This window comes from Amblyomma mixtum, chromosome 6 (genome assembly GCF_055824585.1).
Source record: "Amblyomma mixtum isolate Tamu chromosome 6, ASM5582458v1, whole genome shotgun sequence".
Classification (NCBI taxonomy): domain Eukaryota; kingdom Metazoa; phylum Arthropoda; class Arachnida; order Ixodida; family Ixodidae; genus Amblyomma; species Amblyomma mixtum.
In genome coordinates this window covers 46,837,044-46,858,659 of record NC_143017.1, presented here as the reverse complement: position 1 = coordinate 46,858,659, position 21,616 = coordinate 46,837,044, and the positions used below count along the sequence as shown (strand labels likewise).

Below are 21,616 nucleotides of genomic sequence, written 5' to 3'. Positions count from 1 at the left end.
TCTCGAAAGAGGCAGTGCAGCCTTGAGGGAGCGTTGCTTGGTTGGCAGCATGCCCAGGACACCCAGGCATGGCGGTGCATGGTTCGCAATATCGGTGGCGCAGCCCATTCACATATGAATTAACGGGGTATGTTTTACATAGACTTCAGTATAACGCGGATGGATCAATTCGCAGAGATCTAATTAACCAGTAATTTGAATGATAAGCTTAAATTAAGCAGCTTTCACTATACTTGGTTTTCAAATCCATTACGAATACTAAAAATGTAATATTCGAATATAGAAAATGTCGAATATTCGCACGCCCCTAGTTTTTCAAAAACAGCAAAAATTGATAAGGGCTAAAAAATCAATGCCGTGCAGTCTCCCTTTCAGTGCGGAGGGCATGCCACCCAGCCATTGCACATGCCTCGTGGGTGCTTGAGGGTTCTGGTGAAGTTAGCTTTGAGTGGACGCGAGGAGAGGGGATGTCATTAGTAGCTGGTCCGGGGACAAAGTAAGCATCGAAACCATGGGAAAGGCAGGCAGTCGTCAATGCTAAGTGTTGGCTAAAATCCAATCTTATCTGTTGAACCAGCAGCTGCATCGTTGATGTGGCATCGAGATCAGAGCAGCTTTGCTTTGAGTGGGATAGCATGTGAGCAGATGAACATCATGTTGTGCCTCGAGAGCCACCACAGTTGTTTTGTCTGTGGATGCCAGCAAAGCCTGATCAGTTGTACCACGACCAACCGAGGTTAGCGCAGTGTCTCCTTTTGTGTTATGTTAGTGGAGGTGTGGCAGTGTGTTGTACGTCCATTGTGTCGATCAAACCACCTGGACAGTCGTTAATGTTTGCCCTGGAATAAACTGGCGCTTTGACTGGTGTGCATGTCAAGTAGGACTATGGCTTGCAGGCCGCTATAACGAAGGGGGGAATCACCCTAGGCTGGAGCAAGGTTTTAAGTAATTACAAGCATAGGCCATACTGCTAGCTCTCTGCTGTAGCCACATGGCTGTACCTCTGTGGATGCCAGTAATTGCACATTTTGATAAGATCCAAAGATAAGGTAATGGATAGCATAAGGACAAACGCAGCGGACTAGACAGGTGCTTGTCTAATCCCAAGGCAGCAGACCCAGCCCATCTTGTCTACGCCTTTAGCCCATTGTTGCTGCGCTGTTGCCTTCAGAAGCGTACCGACAGGCCTGAAAATAACAAACAAGTTGGGGGTCATCTTTCAGACCATTGACGTATATGCCATCTTACGTAAGTCTGCTTTTATTGGCTGCACAAAATTTTTGGCAGCTGTAAAGGACAGAATAGAAAGGGAGGTTATTAGTCTTTCACATTGCAAAGGCAGGTAGGTGACGTGCGTGCGTGACCTTCCTGTTTCGATTCAAGGAAAAGAAATGCTTTTCTTGAGTTGTGCGTGATTTCGGTTTCTCTTATTTGCTACTGCGTTTAGTACGACCGTGTCCTTATTCAGGTTGGAAGGCCTCTAGTCAGTTTGACTTTTTCGTTGTGCTTTTATAAACAGAGTGCTTTTGCCATGTGCTACTTCTCTTTATATTTTTTACCCATTTGGATTGTTTTTTTGTTTTGCTGTTACTTCTTGCCTTTATTAGTTGATACATACTAGTCCTTAGTTTTCAGCTTCTGTTGAGAGTGACACTGTTTTTTGCTTTGCATGTTATTGGTTTCAGATTTCACGCCCCACATACCTTTCACTCTCGCCCCTAACATTTCGTGCTTGACCTCGTGCTTGTGATGTGCTATGCTCATTTTAGGCTTTCTCCTTGACACTGCCTTTTCTTCAGTTGATGTTCAAGCATCCTTTTTTAATTTCCTTGGCCTCTCTGTTCAATTTTTTTTCTTCCTTTTGCCACAGTGTGACTGGATTTTTCTGGTCGCTTTTTCTGCCTTTGGGTCCCACGAGTACGCTGGATGTTTGTACAGTTTAGCCTTTGCCCTGTCTCAATGACCTATTCTGTTCAAAAGCGGTGATATGCCAATTTGTTTTTATTATCAATTTCTGACCCTGAGAGTAAGTGAAGTGTTTTTCTGCACACCGTTTCAGTTGACTGCACGGTAATCTCGTGTTTCAATGTTGGTGTACTTCGTGCTGGCGTGCAGTGCAATAAACGGCTGCCATTCAGCGCCTGTCCTGTCTTGTATCTTTCCTGTCATTGATTAGTTGCGCTGTTTTTGTCTCCAACCCTCCACAATGCTGCTCATTTGCAGTAGCTGTATGCGTAACAGTCTCAATCATTGGTAACATCATCATAGTGCAGTGGGGTAAGGCACCTAGGTAGTGCTTTAAGCAAATTCCCACAACTTTTCATGGTTGTTTGGCATCTTTTGTTTTTTTTTCTCTTTCGTGGCAAGAACCATTAAAGGGAGCCCACCCATGTCAGTCATGTAATTGATGAAGCCCATTGTAGTTGTAGTAGTCTAGCAGCTCTTTCTTGGCTTGGTGTCCAAGTGGATCAGTGCCAAGCCAAGGGAGGGGATACAAATGGGATGCTGCCATTGAGAGAGAAGTGAAAACAAAACATTCATAGATAATGAGTGCGATTGATGTGGAAGAGTATACGTTAGCATTACTGTTCCCCGAATAGAATTCTAAGTAAAACAGACTTGGCTTTACACTGCAACTGTGGGAGCGTTCCTGCACGACACGTTGCGAATGTCACCCTGTGCCTGGTGCTCGGCTGCAGTCCTGGAAGACACAGTTCGATGCTGCCCACTGCGGTTGCATCTCGACTGAGGCGAAAGGCTAGAGGCCCGTGTGCTGTGCGATGTTAGTGTGCTTTAAAGAACCCCTGGAGGCTGAAATTATCCGGAGCCCTTCACTACGGCGTCCCTCATAGCCTGAGTCGCTTTGGGACGTTAAACCCCATCAAAACCAAAGCAAACCAAGCCTCTCATTAACACTGTTTAATTCCCCTATGTTTCCAGCTATATCCATAGCTAATCCACAATAGCTTAGTACGTGCCCGCCCTTTAATACTGTATACGTCTCATCTGTTCTCACCACACGCCTTACCCCCTCTCCACTCTGCCCACTCCTCAACTCTGATTGGAGACCATGGGTCCCACACTCTCTTGCCTCCCTTATGTCCCCTGAAAGCGGAAAGGAGCATTCTCCTCGATGCTCTGCCTCCTCTACACTGATGCTTCACTCTGGAATGCTGGACAGTCTTTTTGCAATAATGGGCATCTTAAAGATATGATTGAGCATTAAAAACTTGCTGTCTAAACAAGGGGATGCGCAGGCTGAATGTTTGAACTCTGCCATAGCCTAGTTTAACTGGCAAGCGTTTATTGCTGCGGCCTTTGCCAACAGTACAGGTCAAAGCATTCTAACATGGCAAGTTTCCCACAATGAGCTTCACTTCCAACCTTGGTCGCTTCGGCCATCTCTGACCCAGCATTGCACCAGAATTTGCTGATTCATTGAATAGTCCCTGAAAGCTTTATGAATTGCGTAAAGTGCGCATCGTACGTAGAACATGCCATTTTGCATGCAATCCCCAATGCCCTCACGCTGCCAAATGAGTCACTAAAACAAGTGGGCACTGGAGTCCCTTTCAGAAGACAGCGGAGTGAGGCGAATAGTAAGTCAGATTTTAAAGGAACTCTGTGGACAGAAATCGGTGCCAAAACTGTGTGATTAAGTCAGCCATCGTCCCTAAAGTGCTTACTGTCACTACAGACAAAGGGTACAGGAAAGTGAAACAGCAGCTGGGTTTGCACAGCTTGGGCAAGTGTCAGCATAGCTCCATAGAAGCTGTCGGACTGTTGCCTGACCAGCGGAAAAAGCAAACCTCTGTTCCTCCCAGCAAGGATAGCCTCCTTGGCCACAGCCAAGGCTAAGCATCATCATCATCAGCCTGACTATGCCCACAGCAGGACAAAGGCCTCTCCCATGTCTCTCCATTTAACCCTGTCCTTCGCCAGTTGCGGCCACCGTATCCCCGCAAACTTCTTAATCTCATCCGCCCACCTAACTTTTTACCGTCCCCTGCTACGCTTGCCTTCTCTTGGAATCCACTTTGTTACCCTTAAGGACCAGTGGTTATCTTGCCTTCGTATTGCATGCCCTGCCCAAGCCCCTTTCTTCCTGTTGAGAGATAGCATGGTAGTAGTAACTGGTTTGGTTTATTGGGGTTTAACGTCCCAAAGCGACTGAGGCTATGAGAGACGCCGTAGTGAAGGGCTCCGGAAATTTCGACCACCTGGGGTTCTTTAACGTGCACTGACATCGCACAGCACACGGGCCTCTAGAATTTCGCCTTCAAGAAATTCAGCCGCCGTGGCTGGGATCGAACCCGTGTCTTTCGGGTCAGCAGCCGAGCGCCGTAACCACTGAGCCACCGCAGCGGGGCATGGTAGTAGTAACTGTAGGAAAATATGAAGTTTGACATTAGACTTTATTTACAAAGCAAGTGCAATACAGCTCTATACTACCTTCAGACATCCATGATGTCGTCGTAAGGTACAGCCAGGCGGACATTGTAGTTGTAGCCAGCCGGTTCGTCGTAAGAAGACAGACAAATGGAAGGAATTCCCGACGTCTGCTGGTTCGCCGAAAAATCGTAGATTCGTATGGACCCCCTTTGCCTTCGGAAGAAAAAAGTGAAGCAGAAGACGTGACAAAGTTAATAAAATGCAAGTCCCAGAGCTGGTCAAACATGTCGACACAGCATTAAGTACACTTACAGTATATGGCTGCAGTTATGTAGGTACAACTGAGCTTAGACTTATCATAACTGCACTTTAAGCATTTTCATAAAACTTCAATGTAAAATTGTGAATCTACATAAGCTTCGAAGTTTATTATCAATGCATAAGTGGTGACGTTCCCAAGGACTGCTGCTGTTTTGTATACACTTGATTTTATTTATTTCCCAAAACGAGAATGTAAAAGGTTGCGGAGATCAAGGGGGGAAAAAAGCTGCTAAAAGGCAGCTTGACTGACCCAAAGTTCCATTACAATAGCTGCAGCAGGGCAGCGGGAATATTTCTCAACGAAAACTTAATCAAGAGAAAAATACCAGTTAAACTTAATAAACAGTTATGAAATTTTATTGTGGAAACCATGCAAAAAGATAAAAAGTGACACTACACAGTGATAAGGACAAAAACTTGTAGTAAAATTACTTGCAGAACATGTGAGCACATCCCCATTACGTTGGGCACGATCATTTAGTAACCTTGGCGACCGGTGTTGCAACATTCGTAGCTAGTACATTTGTACATAGGTTAATTATAGTACATTACATAGGTTACATTAGTACATAGGTAAGGAACGCAGTAAGTTGCAACCAAGCAGTGGTTCGTTAAGGCAGGCATGCAAGTAGGAAGCAGAATGGAAATCATGAGGCTTACTACATGTGACTCTCGAAAACACGACTGATAAAGAAAATTATGGTGTGCATTCATTATGGAAGCACTAATAATAGGTTTTTGAGGAAAGGAAAAAGCCCAGTGTCTGTCTCGCATATCTCCATGGACACCTGAACTGCACCGTGAGGGAGGGGAGGAAGGTGGGAGTGAAAGAAGAAAGAGGTGTGCAGTGGAGGCCTCCCACCTGGAGATCTTTAACATGTAGGCACAGCATGCGGGCACCTTATTCACATTCAAAGTAGCATGTCCATTCATTTATGCTGGTAAATGTGGTCATGAAATATTTAGCTTCCTTAGCATCCTTTCACTTTTCAGAACTACCGAACTCCAGCAAATAGTATTAGCTGCAATTCACAACGGTCACATTATTAAGCAATTAATGGGAAAACTTTCATGTCTACCATTTCCATCTTCCTCTTCTGACATTCACCTCCTTTCAGCGTGTTAACATCAATAGAAACACAGCCCAAACCCTTCATAAAAACGCATGTGGGACAAATACAAACATGCACCAATGACATAGGATGTCTCATCTGCACCAAACTGCTTGAATGCTATGCTGCCAGAGATTGCAGCAAGACAGCAACCAACGTACCTGGTGTGAACCACAATGCTGCCATCCTCTGGCTCTGGAAAGAGGTCCTTCGGAATGTGGGCTGTGACGAGCGTGGTTGGGTTGGCTCGCAAATGTTGCACTGGGTGCCTGGAACACAGCATCGAAGTTTTCCCAGAGTACAACTCAAGCTGTACACACTGCAGGCCACATAATTATCACGCACATCGTGCAAACCATCGAAAGACTACTTCATATTCCCCTGCAGCATGGCTTCCACATTTGTGGACGTCATTTTTTCACAATTTCTCTCAAAAGCGTCTAGTGCTGTTTTCAGGATGCCAGTGGCTACATTTGAAATCCCTGCTGGACAGAATGGCAGAGTGGGTGAGGGAACAAACGCGGGTTAATGACATCCTAGTCGAAATCGAGAGGAAGAAGTGGGCTTGAGCAGGGCATGTAATGTGAAGGCAAGATAACCGCTGGTCCTTAATGGTAACGGAGTGGATTCCAAGAGAAGGCAAGCGTAGCAGGGGGCAGCAGAAAGTTAGGTGGGCGGATCAGATTAAGAACTTTGCGGGTATACGGTGGCCACAGCTGGCGAAGGACAGGGTGGTTAATTGGAGAGACATGGGAGAGGCCTTTGCCCTGCAGTGGGCGTGGTCAGGCTGATGATGATGATAAATGTATGTCTGAAGGGGATAACTGACTTCGAGCCCTCCTTCATTTTGTAATGCCATCAAGGGTCCTTTAGACTGTGTCAGCATGGTAAAGTCAGATTTGGGAAGACTAGGTCGTGTTTCAACTGAGAGCAAAGTGTGAAACAAAGTCCCAGACAAGTTACCACCACAGTGTGGGGATGTCCGCTAAAGGAGAAGGCAAAGTACAGGCGCGGCCATAAGTAAATGGAGCACGCTATTGCGTTCGAAGTGCAATCACGCTTTCTCCACTGGTAATGAAGAAACGTTGTTTGTCTGCAAGAAAGCCCACTAACCTCCGCTACCAGCATGCGCGTACCACTGCTGGAAATTTCAATTGGGTAACGCGTGAAAAATATTCGAAGGCAGTTGCGTGCTCCGTTTACTTTTGTCCGCGCCTGTACATCATCTGGTTTAGGCAGACAGCTTGGTCAGTTGGTACCCATTCATATTAAAAAGTAGCCACTCTCCCATCTGGTATAGCAACTGCAGGTCTTGGCAGTGCAAACCTCTGTGCATGAGAACAGCAGGCACTCCGCAGCTCTTGGGATCAGAATAGCAGTGGCATAGGCCGTATCTATACTTTGTCACAACTTTTTTTGGGCAATGCAGCCAAGTCTACAGAGCCAGAACAAGCATCTTATGCAACAAATACAGATTCTGGCTGCAGTTATCAAATAAAACATACTATATTGGTAACACTCGTTAATTTAAGGGTCCCTGAAAAGGGCGTCTGAAGCTGCTTATAACACGCTTGCATTATGTAAAGTACAGTCGCGGGTAAAAAAGATTAGCACACATGACGGAACACCAGAGCACCGGAATGACAACTCGTGGCGCTGCGGGTGGCGAAGAGGCTGATAACGAGAGTGCCGGGCCGTTCCCATTCTACAGTACTAGGGGGTTCAGCGGACTGCCACGGAGCAGCAAAATTACTGGCTAAAAGCAGCGCTATCATCTATTGTTCCCGCGAGCTCCTTTTGACAAACCATCCCGGACATAAACAAACAGCAATAAAAAGAAGTCATCTTTGCTCATGATAACCGAGCCAAAATAAATGCCGCATGCACAGTCATGTAGGGTCGGCACTTCAAAGCTCGGGCGGTGCACGCTTGATAAAGTTTACTTCCTGCCACCCCCCCTAGGCTGCAAGCATGAAAACGGCCCGTTGGGCAGGTCTTCGTAACGTAGCGCCACGAGGTGAGATATCCCAATTCTGATCGCTAGTGATCTGCGCTAATATTTTTTGCTCGCGACTGTACAGCCAAGATTTCGCCCGAATGTGCATGCAATGCGCCATGCAGCGCTCGTTACGTCACCAGCGGAGGGCTGTCATTGGTATAGCGCAGGTCAACTTCATGTTATGCCTTCTCACTCGGAAATGACCAATTGGAACGTGCCAAAACATAACTGGACCTAATCTGGACCTGACTGGTTCCAACTGGCCTTTTCTAACGAGTTGGCTCTCAAGATAAACACAAAGAGCCACACGCTGTTCACAGGAGGAGGAGTTCCCCCCTCACCTGCAGAACATCTCCCACAGCTTGGCCTTGGTGCGCAGGTCCCAGACGCAGACCAGGCCGTCCTGACCCCCGGTCACCAGGCTGTGCTCATCCATCTGCACTTGGGTCACCCCGAGGCCGTGGGCGTTGATGCGCACTTCACACCGCAGGGTGCGCAGGTCAAAGATGCGTGCACTGCACACAGGGGAGCCGGCACCACGGATGTCAAGGGGGGGTGTGGCTTTGAAATCCCCACACATTGCCCCCCAAAAATTTTTGGATAATTGCTGTTTCCGCTTGTATGCCTCGTTTTTTATGCTGTCCCGAAGTTGCATTGATGAAAGCGACAGGGAAATACTCTAAAAAAAATTGTGACGTGAACTGCGGCAGCTGTGTGTTGTGGAAAGATGCTCGAACAACGGGCGTTTTTCTCCATTACGGTTTCCTGCCTAGCTTGGCTTGCTGAGCAGATTTCTTCATGACTATTGCATCCATTTTGACTTCGTTTCTATTACTGCGCTACTAGAACCACTACAAATTGAAATCCAAAATTTGTGGTATGCAAAAAAGAAAAACTTAAGAATGCAATGAGTGCTGAACCAGCTTGGTGTAACACAATGCCACGGAGCTGGCAATTCTACCTCTGCATGGCTTCATGTAGCCGCTGCACCTCTTCTGTTCTATGCACTAACTTCGTGGAGGCATTCGCTGTTATGCCGCAGCCCACACTCTGCCTTAAGGGTACGACGCAATAGCTAATAGGTTAATGGCCATATATGCACATTATATATATATATATATGCTGCACCACTCTAGGCGCAGTGGAGTAGCAGTTTGCCACTGCCCTGCTATGGCAGGTGCTGCCACCAGTGGAATTTGTGGGATCCAGATCGTCCCAAGCAACCTCATGTGACCAATCACTAATTTAACCGCCGGGCTGCATGGGAATGCCATCTTTTACAGGTACCATCGAGAGTCCCCCCCCCACTCGCACACCGGGGTTTTCACTCAATGGGGCAAGTAAGGCTTTCGCCTGAAAAATTCTCTGTAAATACACCAAGAAATTAAGCACTTTTTTTTTTCTTTTGCTGAAAGCCACAGTGCCCCTTGGAGAGAGAATGCAGAATAACTGGAGTATAGGACAGCATCAATGGATGGCAGTTCACTGAAAATCATGTCTGATATATTGCCGTGACCATGACTGCCGTCCTCTTCCATTATCAACACTATCACGTGCTCAAAGCTAGTGTGCCTCACTTTGTCATTTTTTTCTTTTGCACTGCAGTGTGCCTCCATATGAGACTCATTTTGCTAAATAAAAACGAAGCTGCTATTTGTGTACAAGATTCTGCACTGCACAAAAGATCTTAATGAAAGGTTGGATGTTTATGGTGCCCAATCAGTGCGCACTGCAAAATTTTGGTACTTGGATTGTCATGGACCACGAGTATCTTGAAAGTGTTCTCCATTTTTCACGACTCCAGGTTGACAAGGTCATTTCATTCTCAGTTCATCCCGATTCAATTCTGGGCAGATGAAACGAAGGACAAAAGCCAACGGTCTACCGAGGAACCAGCGGTAGCTGTCTACACTGCTTGTGGCTGTACATTTTCATCATCACCACTCTATGGTCGTGATCCTGCATGCTTGCTAGAGGACACCAGTTTGGAGCATTCCACAAAGAAGTAGTAGACAGCAGAGAGCGCTTAGATCACTCCGGCTGCAAAACTCGCAAGAGGAAGCTATTTCCCGTGCCCACTTTGTAGTGGTTAGCAAATGCAGGCACCGACTAGGAGTGTTAAATTAGAAACTGTCCCCGTCCACTGTCATTCTCTTCAGAAGTGCTGAAATGTGTAGCTAGTTTTAGCTTTTAGTTAAGCACTCTGGTCGTTATATCCGCATGTTTTTATCCCTCCACCTGTTCCACTGATTTTGCTGCCAGGCACTAGTGCACGCCAGCTTGGTTATCAACCAATTCCGAGTTTGTAAGCAGTTCACAATTTATCCTACTGCCCACAGATGTCGCAACAATATGCTAACCTCACAAGTTTTGGCCCCTGAAGGAAGGATGACAAAGGATACACCCCAGCTATTTGAGTGGCTTAGCAAAAAACCTGCTGGAAGTCGCATGCTTTTTCTTCAAGGAGCACCGGGATTCTTACACCCGTAGTCATGGCAATGGTGCCAGCAACAAGCTCAGTCAGGAGGTTTTCCACAGTAGCTTCCGCCCCAAACTGCTTGGTGCACACTCGGGCATTGCCATAGCGATGAAGATGCTAGCTGCTCTTGGCTCCCTGATTGATCACAGGCTGTTGGCCGACAGGCATGACGAAGCCCTTGCTTCTAGCTTCAAAACAAAAAAAAAGTGAAGTAAGGGCCTCTCCTAAACTGTTTCCTTCCTCCAACTTTTCCTCAATCAGACGACCAGATTTTATGGGCCGCATGGAGTGTCACTACTAGTATGATCAAAGAGCTCTGCAGAATCGAGCACTGCACCCACACTGGTGTGTGGCGGAAGAGGGAATCGGGAGAGACGCACTTCTTGTCGCAGCTTCCGGTGAGCACCAGGTTGTCCGGGCACTGGGAGATGTTGACGCACAGAACGCAGCTGGAGTGGCTGGTCAGGGTGCCCCTGAGTTGCCTACTTTCAGCCGAGTACAGGGGAACCTAAAACGGGAAGGCAACGCAGTGAAACGACCCCCACTGATGCAGAGCGCCAGAGGCACTACACGGCCACAGAATGATTGGTTGGTTTGTTGGTTGGTTTATGGGGTTTAACGCCCCGAAGTGAACTCGGGCCACAGAATGAAATGCAAGCACTCTTCCATGACAATGATGCTTAAGGGAGCCCCATTCTTGAAAATATACGTTTTATGCAACACTGCCTCAGAAACGTAAACCACACCAAGATGAGAGAGTACTCTTATTGAAAGCAGGCACTTCTGGACCAAAAGCAGGTGATGGCTAAGACGAGGGCCGCTAGCTGGTACCCAGAACATGCGCAAGCTCCTGAAAAGCCCCACCGCACGACATTCAAGGGGGTGTCCATACCAGCAAAAGCCATCTGCTTAATGCTCAACTCTGCACAGTCGCTTCTACAAACATATGGCCTTTCGCTTCGACCTGGCTTTCTGATTTTTCAAAACATGCAAAGAGATTTTCTTTGCCTTGAGAGGATGGTGGCGACGATGCTGAGATGTAAGAGCCTGTAATAGGTGATAAACATCCCTGTTCACAGCTGTCTCTCGGAATAACAGAGCATATTCCTAATAGCATCTTCGATAAACACCACTGGTGTGCAATTTAACCTTTGATAAATGTGTTGTCGACAGCGATGCTCTGATTCCCCCAAAACATTTGCACAAACCATGCTGACCGTTCAAGCTCCAAGGTATCTTACTGTCTGTGCCAACCATGCCCCCCCCCCCACTTCTTTGATGGGCAGCGAGGAGGAAAGGGGATGCCAAGGCCCGTCTGAGTGCCACTCTCTGATTACCTCAGCCCCCTCAACATCCAGTTGGAGAGTCTTCCCCCATGAGGACGTACTTGCTACACCCTCCACGTAGAAGCCGTTTGTTTCGAACAGTGCTTTTGTAACCATCGCAGGCAATTGAACCAGCACCTTTATTTGTTTTCTTGAAGAGCACTACGCCGACTACAGTAAAAACCCTCGGAAAGGCAAGCTGTGAGGACAATGATCGACAAACTCAAACAAGCTGGACTCTAACTCTGCTTACACGAGCCTTATTCTCTTCCCTCGAAAAAGAACAGCGAGAAGAGGCTTTGCGTAGATTTCCGAGCCCTCAACAAAATAACTAAAAAGGATAGGTATCCACTCCCACCGACAGACGGCCAATTTGGCAGGCTACATGACAAATGGCTTTCCACGAGTCTAACCCTGCGTGCGGCTATTGCCCACCGATAAGGAGTGCCGAGAGAAGGCCGCTGTCATTCCGGATGGCCACTACGAATTCACTTACATGCCATTCGGACTTATAAACGCACCAAGCGTGTTTCAGCGCATCATAAATAAACACTGTCGTCAGCCCCCTCAGAAACGCCAAGGTGATGGCCTACACAGACGACCCACCGATTCCATCAGCTTTGTTTGAGGAAGGATTAGACAGCTAAGGACAGGTGGTTGAAGTCATGAGGTCTGCTGGCATTGCGCTGTCCTTGAAAAAGTGCTCTTTCTTCCAAGAGAAAATCGGCTACCCGGGTTAAAGGTGCACTGAAATGGAATCTGAACTCGTATTTTTGCCGCTGGAACTCGGATCTATATGTTACGAGCGTTCTTATAAAGTTCGAATTATTGCCCTGTGCGGCCCATTTTCATAATTTAAATCCAATTAAACGTCCCTGCTCCCGCCTTTTTTTTTTTTAATTCCACGCAGACGGTGGGAGGAGTAAACCAACCTTTCAGCCAGCCCCGTGGCAGCTTGCCACTCTGCCATCAGCAGAGTGATGCGTAGTGATCAGCGAAAGCAAAGAGTCCACGCGTATTTTTATTTCTTTGGGCCTAATTTCCAGCTGTGCAGTCGCTGACTACGTCTATTTATTCATGGCAACCTAAAAAACAAAATAAAAGCGAAAGCAAAGCCACCATGCAACTGCCTCAAAGACACTCCATCCGTTAGTCGACTCCTCCCACCATCTGTGGGAAATTAAAAAAGATAAAGGCGGGAGTCAGACGTTAATTTGATTTAAATTAGGGAAATCGGCCGCGCAGGGCAATAATTCGAAGTTTCTAAGAATGCTCCAAACGTGTAGATCAAGTTCCCGCAGCAAAAAGACGAGTTCAAATTCCTCCTCAGTGCACCTTTAAGACATTTCCGTTTTGATTCGAAACCCTGACAGACTCAAGCTGAAAGGCATTGTCAGCCTCAGTCTTCCTACACCCGCAAGCATCCATGACCTCCGACATTTCTTGGGCCTTTGCAGCTACTTCCAACATTTTGTGGTGGGATTTGCCATGATAGCAAAACCACTTACAATCTTCCTTTGGAAGGGAGAGGACAGTTAGCGTAGTTGATCAAGCTACAGCTTTGAACAGCTGGTATTCCCGGCTGTGATTCCCAGAGCAGGGTGAATTATTCAACTCGGAAGTTTCTGTGAAAGCTGTTCGGCTTTCTTGTCTTGCTATGTGGCTATGCTTGGGTGGATGCTGATAAGGAATTGCTCTCTTATTCATCCAATAAAGAGTGCACCAATGTGCTCATCTCTGTGCTGAATGCAAGTACAGCACTGTCTCCAACAATGCGTTTCTCATGGTGCCATCATACGCTGCACCAGCCACTTTAATTGGACGCTGTTGGCTGAAAGCTTTTATGGGGACGAATTTATACTCCAGTTTCCAAAGTTAGGATGCTGACCTACACAACTAGCCATCCAATCTGGGTGTGCATTTGGTACTCATATTGAGTTGATCTTAACCTAGGTTGCAGTCGCATACGAGATAAGAGTTCATGCTATAGACATTTATGGGGTTGTTTCCAATTCTTCAGTCCAGAATGCAGTGAACTGAATTCTGATCTGTAAAGCCTGAATAAAGCTTGAAACTGGTCAAATGTTTAGGGGAATCCCCCAAGGTGGAGTAGATTTGTAATAAGGGAGTAATTACTCATTGGCATCCACCCGAGCGCAGCCATACGGCTGCACAGCTTCCCTTTGTGGCCGTATGGCTGCGCTCGGGTGAATGCCAATGAGTAATTACTCCCTTATTACAAAGCTTGAAACTATTCTTAACAGTGTTCTTTTTAATCATACAGCCTTACGTGGTAATGGCGGCCAACTTTCTCATGGGTCGCCCCTGCTCGAAGTATATGGTTGAGGGTGCAAAGGAAAACACAAACATGTGCAACAATTGGGCCTCTGCAAATTCTTGCATTCTGGCCTCGGTTACCTGGGATGAAGACCAAGGAATTATGAAAAATTGCTATAAAAAATGGAGAGATTTTCGAAACTGTTGCAGGAAAAAAGTGCCAAAAACGAGATTTCTATGCCTAGGTTAGGCCGTTTTTGGTTATGGCGTTAGAACATCACTGTGCCTCAAGCCTTCGCTTAGAGTTGGATAGAGGCAGCGTAAGAGGAAGTTTAGTTAGAATACAACCACTCATAACAAGCTACAAAACTTAAAGCCAACCACATCTCAAGGTTGGCACCTAACTGTCTGCCTCTCTTTTTGTAAATATACTGAGAAAAAGCTCAAGCATTTAAAGTTGAATGCATAAGAACACAGTATGCTTCCCGTGTTTCCTACTACTTCATCGAATGTTTTCACATGACCCACATGCATACGATTAATCATTAGCACAAACCCTCAAGCTGGCTTATTTCATCTTTTATTTTATCTGTGGGAGACACTGATGGAAACCTTCTATTTCTTATAGTTAAGTCATTATCTTTCATTGTTGCTGAGGGTTCGGGTCTTCACTGTTTTTTTTTATTTTAGGTACTTACTAAAGTAATGTCACTGCATTACCAAAAAAAGTATACCTTTTGTGTAATGCCACCATAGTACTTTTAACTTAAACCATTACACCTAACACTAGCTGGTTGCAATAACTATCACAACTGTGTTTACTGATCTATCATGAAAAAAACACTGGTTGCAGAAACTTCAAACTGAAGCTCTTCAGAGGTTAGCTGCCAAGTACAGAACAAAAGCATCCAAAGCATGCCCACCACACTATTTAGCTGCATAGCTAAAACTTGCATGTAATGCACTATGGAAGTTTTCAAGGCCTGTTGCCGGTAATGTCCCGAGGCCGCTTGATTACCGCCGTATAAAACCTAGTGGTAGTTTTACTGTTATAATTTCCTCTTCGACGTTACAAGCTCCACTGAAATGTTTTATCCAATGCAAAATTGGTGCACTTAGGAAAATCAAAGCACTTACGCTGGTGGCAAAGCATGACCAAGAAAGGTAAGGTCACAACAAAAACGTGACTGGGGTATGATGCAAAACCTGCTCAAATGGAGTGGGCACTTTCCCTAATCAACATCAATTCCCTGGCCTTGGACAATTTATTGAATACTATACACCCATGGAAAGAAGAATGATAGGTGTAACGTTAAGAGATCAGAAGCGGGCAGAGCGGGTAAGAGAACAGACGCGGGTTAATGACATAATAGTTGAAATCAAGAGGAAGAAATGGGCTTGGGCAGGGCATGTAATGCGAAGGCAAGATAAACGCTGGTCCACAAGGGTAACGGAGTTGATTCCAAGAGAAGGCAAGTGTAGCAGGGGGCGGCAGAAAGTTGGGTGGTCAGATGAGATTAACAAGTTTGTGGAAATACAGTGGCCACAACTGGCGAAGGACAGGGTTAATTGGAGAGACATGAGGGAGGCCTTTGCCCTGCAGTGGGCGTAGTCAGGCTGATGATGATGATGGTGCCTTTATACAAACTCACCCTTTGCTAAGAGGCGGCGGAATAAGATGTCATGGTAGCCAGAAATGCTGCAACAAACCATACCAGAGGAAAGCAGTCTGCACAAAAGCAACACCCACCCATCATGAAAGGGTAGAAGTGTGGGGTAGCTGGCTGTTCATAACTAAAACTGTCGCAAAGGATGCAAGCTCTCCTTTGAGCTGTTTTTAGATAGGAATAGGCTGACCAAAGAAGACAGCTGGGCACTTCAGCTGCGCACCTGGAAGACGTTGACAGCAGACCGGTCTGTGAGTCCCAGGGCGATGACGGTCTCACAGGCGTCCAAGCAAGTGACGGTCGCACCAATCAGGTGGTGCAGGGGGAGGCCATCCGCCTGGAACTGCTTGCCCGCGTGCAGACGCACGGCATCTTCGGCCGCCGACACCACGGGCGGCCATCGTCGGCTGTGCCCAGTCGGAAGCAGCACCACATCAGACACCTGCAAGGATGAACTGCGGCCATCAGGGCGATTTCAGCTCGCTGCAGCGCCCTCTTTTGTTGCGAAAGCAGCATTACTGGAGCCCAGCTCGGCTCGTCGCGCATGCTTGTGGCGGTGCGGCTACCAAATGACCTCGAGTCGCCGTTGCCTAGCAACCGCTTTGGCTGCGCTCCAACAGATGGCGCCACTGCCGCTTGTCGCCTACACAACCAGAGGGCACCACCCTCGCACAGGCGCTGGGCTTCACAGCTCATGATGGCGTAGCCGGCACAAGCTAAACCAAACACTTAACCACAAGCTAACACCACAAGTGTATTGGCAAAAACGGCACATACTATCTTGTGCCGTTGCCTAGCAACCCCAGTTACTACCCGAGCTTACACGTGTTACTCGGGTAAACTTGGGTAGTAACTCGGGTAAGTACATGGGCACCAACACGTCTACTACAAGACATCGGCTCTTGCTTCCTATAATACACACCAATTATGGTCGACAAACGTTGCAATTTACGGGTGCTTATTTGTGGAATAGTCTTGATTATAATGTTCAAATTTCACCTACACTTCATGCCTTTAAAAAACAATTAAAACATTTTCTACTAAATTCAACCTAGTCTACATTCTTTAGTGCTTTAATTTGTGTTTTTTGTCTCAAAATAACATGTTTATTTGATGTTTTCACTAGTATCCAGTGCCTACTGCTGTAATATGCTTATTGCTATATAGTTGCATTATTTGTTGCTGTCGTCTACATCATATGTATTAGCTTATAGTGGTCGGGACCCTTAAACAAATTTTGTTGGGTCCCCGAAGTTGTGTGTTTGTATTTCATGTTTTATGCTAAATAAATACTTTCTTTTTTTCTTTCTTTCTTTCAAAAAAAAAACCCACTAAAGATATCATGCCACACCCCTAGGGCGGAGTTTAAGTGCCCCCTCCAATTGAAGAATGAACACCTGCTTTTGCAGGTCTACTCGGTTCAACTACGTTAAGCCCCTATCAATTTTTGAGTGATATGAGTGTATGCTTTACTTTATGATGACATCCAGACAGGTGACTTCATCCTTTTTACAGTGAAACATGTGTTTGCACAGTGTTGGCCCTTGCACAAATACCTGCACTGGATGGGCAGGTCAGTGAACGACTGAAAGAGCACTGAGACAATGTTTTGCAAGCTATGCCAGGTCACCTTGTTATTATTCATTGCAGGCACATGATTGTGCCCTGTTTTCTGAACACTGTTTGGGTTGTGCTTACAAGCAACAATGCCCTCAGGTGAGACAGAGCTAAGGCTACGCACACTGCATGTTGAACAAAGACGCGTGTAAGCATCAATACACCTTATAGAAGAAAAGGTTTCCTACTAGGCAGCTGAGTAGACATGTGTCTTCGAACTATCTCTTTACTGAGCACATGCGTGTTGCTTGTAATAGCTTGCCGTCATGTCTTGCACTCTAGTTATGCTTCTTAAAGGTGTACTGAAGGGGAATCTGAACTCATACTTTTACCACTGGAACTCAATCTACACGTTCTGAGCATTCTTAGAAATTTCGAATTATTGCCCTGCGCGGCCCATTTCCCTAATTTAAATCTGATTAAACGTCCCGGCTCGCACCTTTTTTAAAAATTTCCCGCGGACGGTGGGAGAAGTAAACCAACCTTTCAACCAGTCCCGTGGCGGCTTGCCGCTCTGCCATTGGCGGAGTGATGCGTAGTGATCGGCGAAAGCAATGAGTCCACAAGTATTTTCATTTCCGTAGGCCTAATCTGCAGCTATGTAGTCTCTGACTAGATCTATTTATTCATGGAAACCTGAAAAACAACACAAAAGCGAAACCTGAAAGGCACTCCATGCGTTGATTGACTCCTTCCCACCGTCTGCGGGGAATTAAAAAAAAAAAAGGCGGGAGCCGGATGTTAATTCAATTTAAATTAGGGAAATCGGCCACACAGGGGAATAATTCGAAGTTTCTAAGAATGCTCGGAACGTGTGGATCGAGTTCCCGTGGCAAAAAGACGAGTTCAGATTTCTCTCCAGTGCACCTTTAAGAAATGCCAAGAGCCTTTACTCTTGAAATAGCTTACACTTTGTGCAACTTCTTCTCCGTGAAACAGTGAGGATGAATAAAAATAGTGCAGATTATTTCAGTAGAAATGCTCGGGAAAATAATCCAGAGAACGTGCCATCGCATAAAAACGAAGACCCTTGCACAGCCGCCGTAAACGCCGCAAATCGTTCTGGGATCACGCATCGAAACAAAGTGTCAAAATTATTGCGTTTGCTCCTTTGGAAGGATGGCCACCTTGAAAAGCTTTTCACTAGGCCTGTTTCTGCACCTGAAACATTTCCCCCTTTCTCTCTTTTCCTCCCTTCTGTCGCTCCAATTCTATTTGCACGTCCAGGGGTGGTATTCTCCCGGTGTCACCTTTTGCGAGATGTCGCATTCGCTCTTTGCTGATTGGCTCGAGCCGCGGTGATGGCGGCGTGACGACACGGACCCGCCTTCCTGCTACGTCATCGTGACGTCGCCCCAACTTACTACGCTTAGTCTAACAACGGAATGCGCTGCAGCGATTCACGCGGGCGACGGGCTACCGTTAGCGTACGAACGCAATCGGCAGTTGCAGCTTTTGCGCCCTTGGCGTGAAAACATGGCGACGTCCTTTCAAGCGAGAGCCGCCCGCTTCAGCCAATTCAGCAGTCCTTGCGATTCCGGTCGGCATGTTTACCGGCAACTACTGGTGTTGTTACTTTTCGCTATGACTTACCTTGCTTCGACGATAAAGTTTAAGCTGCAATTCAGCCTAGTTTTTTAGATACGCTCTCGATTCTAGAGCGCGCAAGCCTAATGGGACCTCCAGCTACACTGCTACCGTCTGCAACTGCCCGAAACGCAGCCGAAACCTAGCACAACCGTCCGGAACGAAAGAAAAATAGATTTGGAGCTTTTTCGCGGTGTTTTATAGACTTAAATGAAGTAAAGCGAGTTTATATTAAATTTGCAAATGTTTTTTTGAACATTAGACGTCATGTGATGGCAAATATTCTTGCTATAAAAGATACGAAACTACTGCTGCTAGTGAATCAGCAGTGGTAAATTGTCGCTTCTCGGAGTGAATGAATGCACCGCAGACGAAAGTGCCGGCGGCTTTTTCCGTTTCTTCGAGCATCTGTAAGCACTTTTTTAGGCCCCGCCCATATGCGACATGTCGCAAAAGGCGACACCGGCAGAATACCACCCCAGAGCAGCATGTAAGAAACAACTTCAACCCTGTGATGTCTAAGCAGTGAAGACTTGAGAGAAAAGTTGGGAGAACTGTCAGTGGTATCCAGTCACCCAAGTGTGGTCCCTGCACTGCAGAAATGTTAAAAAAAATATGGGACAATTGGACATCTGATGTGAGAATTCTGCCAAAGAATTCGGAATTACCCTCGATGATTAGTGAAGGCCTTCAGGGTAAAGGCCTTAGTTGTAAATGCTGTCCGGTAAAAGCCTTAAGATCAAATGCCTTTTGCACATAAAGACCGTAAGTGCCGACCATAACTAGTGCTACTGCATGATATTCTACTGCATATTGGTAGAGCGACTGCTCCGGTGAAGCGGTGGTCCTGGGTTCGAACCCCGGACCAGGACGAATTTTTCTTTAACTACGAAGTTTCTGAGAAAGCTGTTAGCTTTCCTTTGTAGCCGTATGGCTGCGCTCGGGTGGATGCCAATGAGTAATTACTCCCTTATTACAAATCTACTCCACCTTGGGGGATTCCCCTAAAACATTTGACCAGCATGATATTCCGCACTTAGCCATGCCAAACCATCTGCTATTTTTCTGTACTGTGACACTAGTACACCTTATGCAATAATACCGGTAGACTTAGTGAGAGGAATGTGTTCACCAAGTGATTAAAATTAGTTAATTGTGATCATTCCTTGGGGTATCTAGGAGGAACAAAACTGCACATATATACTACTAAGGTGCACGCAGTAAATAAATAGCAAAATTCAAGACTGCTCCACCACCTGGCAATGTAGTGGTACGACCAAAGAAACTTTATGCTGTTTTGTCGTAGGGGTTGGCTTCTGCAGGAATACGTCTTCCTCTTGGGCCTATGGTTGCTGCTGCTTCAATGACCATGCTGTGATAAGCGTATGTTGTACACGGTGTTAATGCAATAAGTGAGAAATCGATACACATCTGTGACCATAAAAGAACACTATTTGTGTTTCTTCAGTCTGTACCATACATGATACTGTGGGCATTACAGGGCTAAGCCTTAAGAAAGTATATGCAGCGCAAAAAATCAAGGACAGCATAGAAAACACAAACGACATGACTGGCACTGAAGTCCTGTCCTGTTGTTTGTGTCTTCTCTGCTGTCCCTGTTTTTTGCGCTGTACATTACTTTCCTTAAGATAAGCCACCGACTGGCCCATACCAATATTTTTGATTGACAGGGCTAAGCCCCACCAGCATAGACCCCCCCTCCTGCACCACCCACCTTGGTAGGGAGCTGCACCGACTGCACCCGTCCCCCGGGGTCCACCAGGGCAACGCTGGTGCCCCCAAAGGCTGCAAAGTGGCCGTCCTGCCTGGAGGCTGCCACCCTGGCTGGACCAGGCAGTGTCATGGCTGGCCCGAAGGTGGCAGCCGACGACCCCTGGCCGCCAATTCCAGCTATGCACACCTCACCTGAAATTAGGACAGGCAGGCTGCTTTCATTGAGCCCCTGTGAGCCTTTTGCATTGCCAGGTTTCAAACTGGCTTCTTGTGGCCTTCACCTGTTAAGTACTGTCAAGTTTCCCGTTTAGCAGAATGCTGTGCGCGAAAAAGCCGATGGCCCACCTGCTACCTAGGTCATGTGACTTTGATGAGGCGTAGGGCCAAATTTTGTTTGGTCTGGTTTATGGGGTTTAATGTCCCAAAGCAACTCAGGCTATGAGATGCGCCATAGTGAAGGGCTCCGGAAATTTCGACCACCTGCAGGGTTCTTTAACGTGCACTGACATCGCACAGCACACTGGGCCTCTAGAATTTCGCCTCAATCAAAAATTTTGTGTTCGCTCAATTTTGTTGATTAAATTCTTTTGGTACGGGCTCCAAATGAGATGCGCATATTCTAATTTAGGCCTTACAAGGGCTTTATATGCATGAAGTTTTACTTCGGGTGGGGCACTGCTCAGCCCTCTTGTCAGGAAGCACAATTTTTTGTTAGTGCTAGCACAGAGAGCATCAGTGTGGGGCTCCCAACTCATGCTGCAGGTTAGCGTAGCCTCCAAATATTTCATTTGATTAGTCTTAGTAACTGCAACATTGTCTAATGTGCACATGAATTCCAGCGGCATTTTTTTATTAGTAAAAGTGATGCTAGCAGTCTTTGATGCGTTTAACTTTAATGCTCATTTAAACACTATGCTTGAATTAAATGCAACGAGAAATTTAACTTATCTTGATCTTGCCTGGTATTTATGGTTGAGTAGATAATGCAGTCGTCTGCAAAGAGTCTAATTTGGATTGGGCATTCAATGAATGAATACCATTTATATAAACCAGAAACAAAAGGGGTGCGAGGATAGAACCCTGCGGAACCCCCCAAAAAACTTTCA

At 46.4% G+C, this 21,616-nt stretch overlaps 1 protein-coding gene across 1 annotated transcript in view; it reads right to left on the bottom strand.

The window, feature by feature from the left end:
- Positions 1-4,396: 4,396 nt before the first annotated feature.
- LOC149338988 (F-box/WD repeat-containing protein 8-like) overlaps positions 4,397-21,616 on the bottom strand; it is a 37,230-nt gene continuing 20,010 nt past the window's right edge. Inside the window, exons 6-11 of the mRNA XM_089547845.1 lie at positions 20,512-20,702; positions 15,796-16,014; positions 10,684-10,811; positions 8,166-8,339; positions 5,987-6,094; positions 4,397-4,605 (exon numbers count right to left, since the gene is read on the bottom strand). Of these exons, the coding sequence (XP_089403971.1) occupies positions 4,455-4,605; positions 5,987-6,094; positions 8,166-8,339; positions 10,684-10,811; positions 15,796-16,014; positions 20,512-20,702 (971 nt within the window). The 3' untranslated portion in view covers positions 4,397-4,454. The remainder of the gene's footprint in view (positions 4,606-5,986; positions 6,095-8,165; positions 8,340-10,683; positions 10,812-15,795; positions 16,015-20,511; positions 20,703-21,616) is intronic.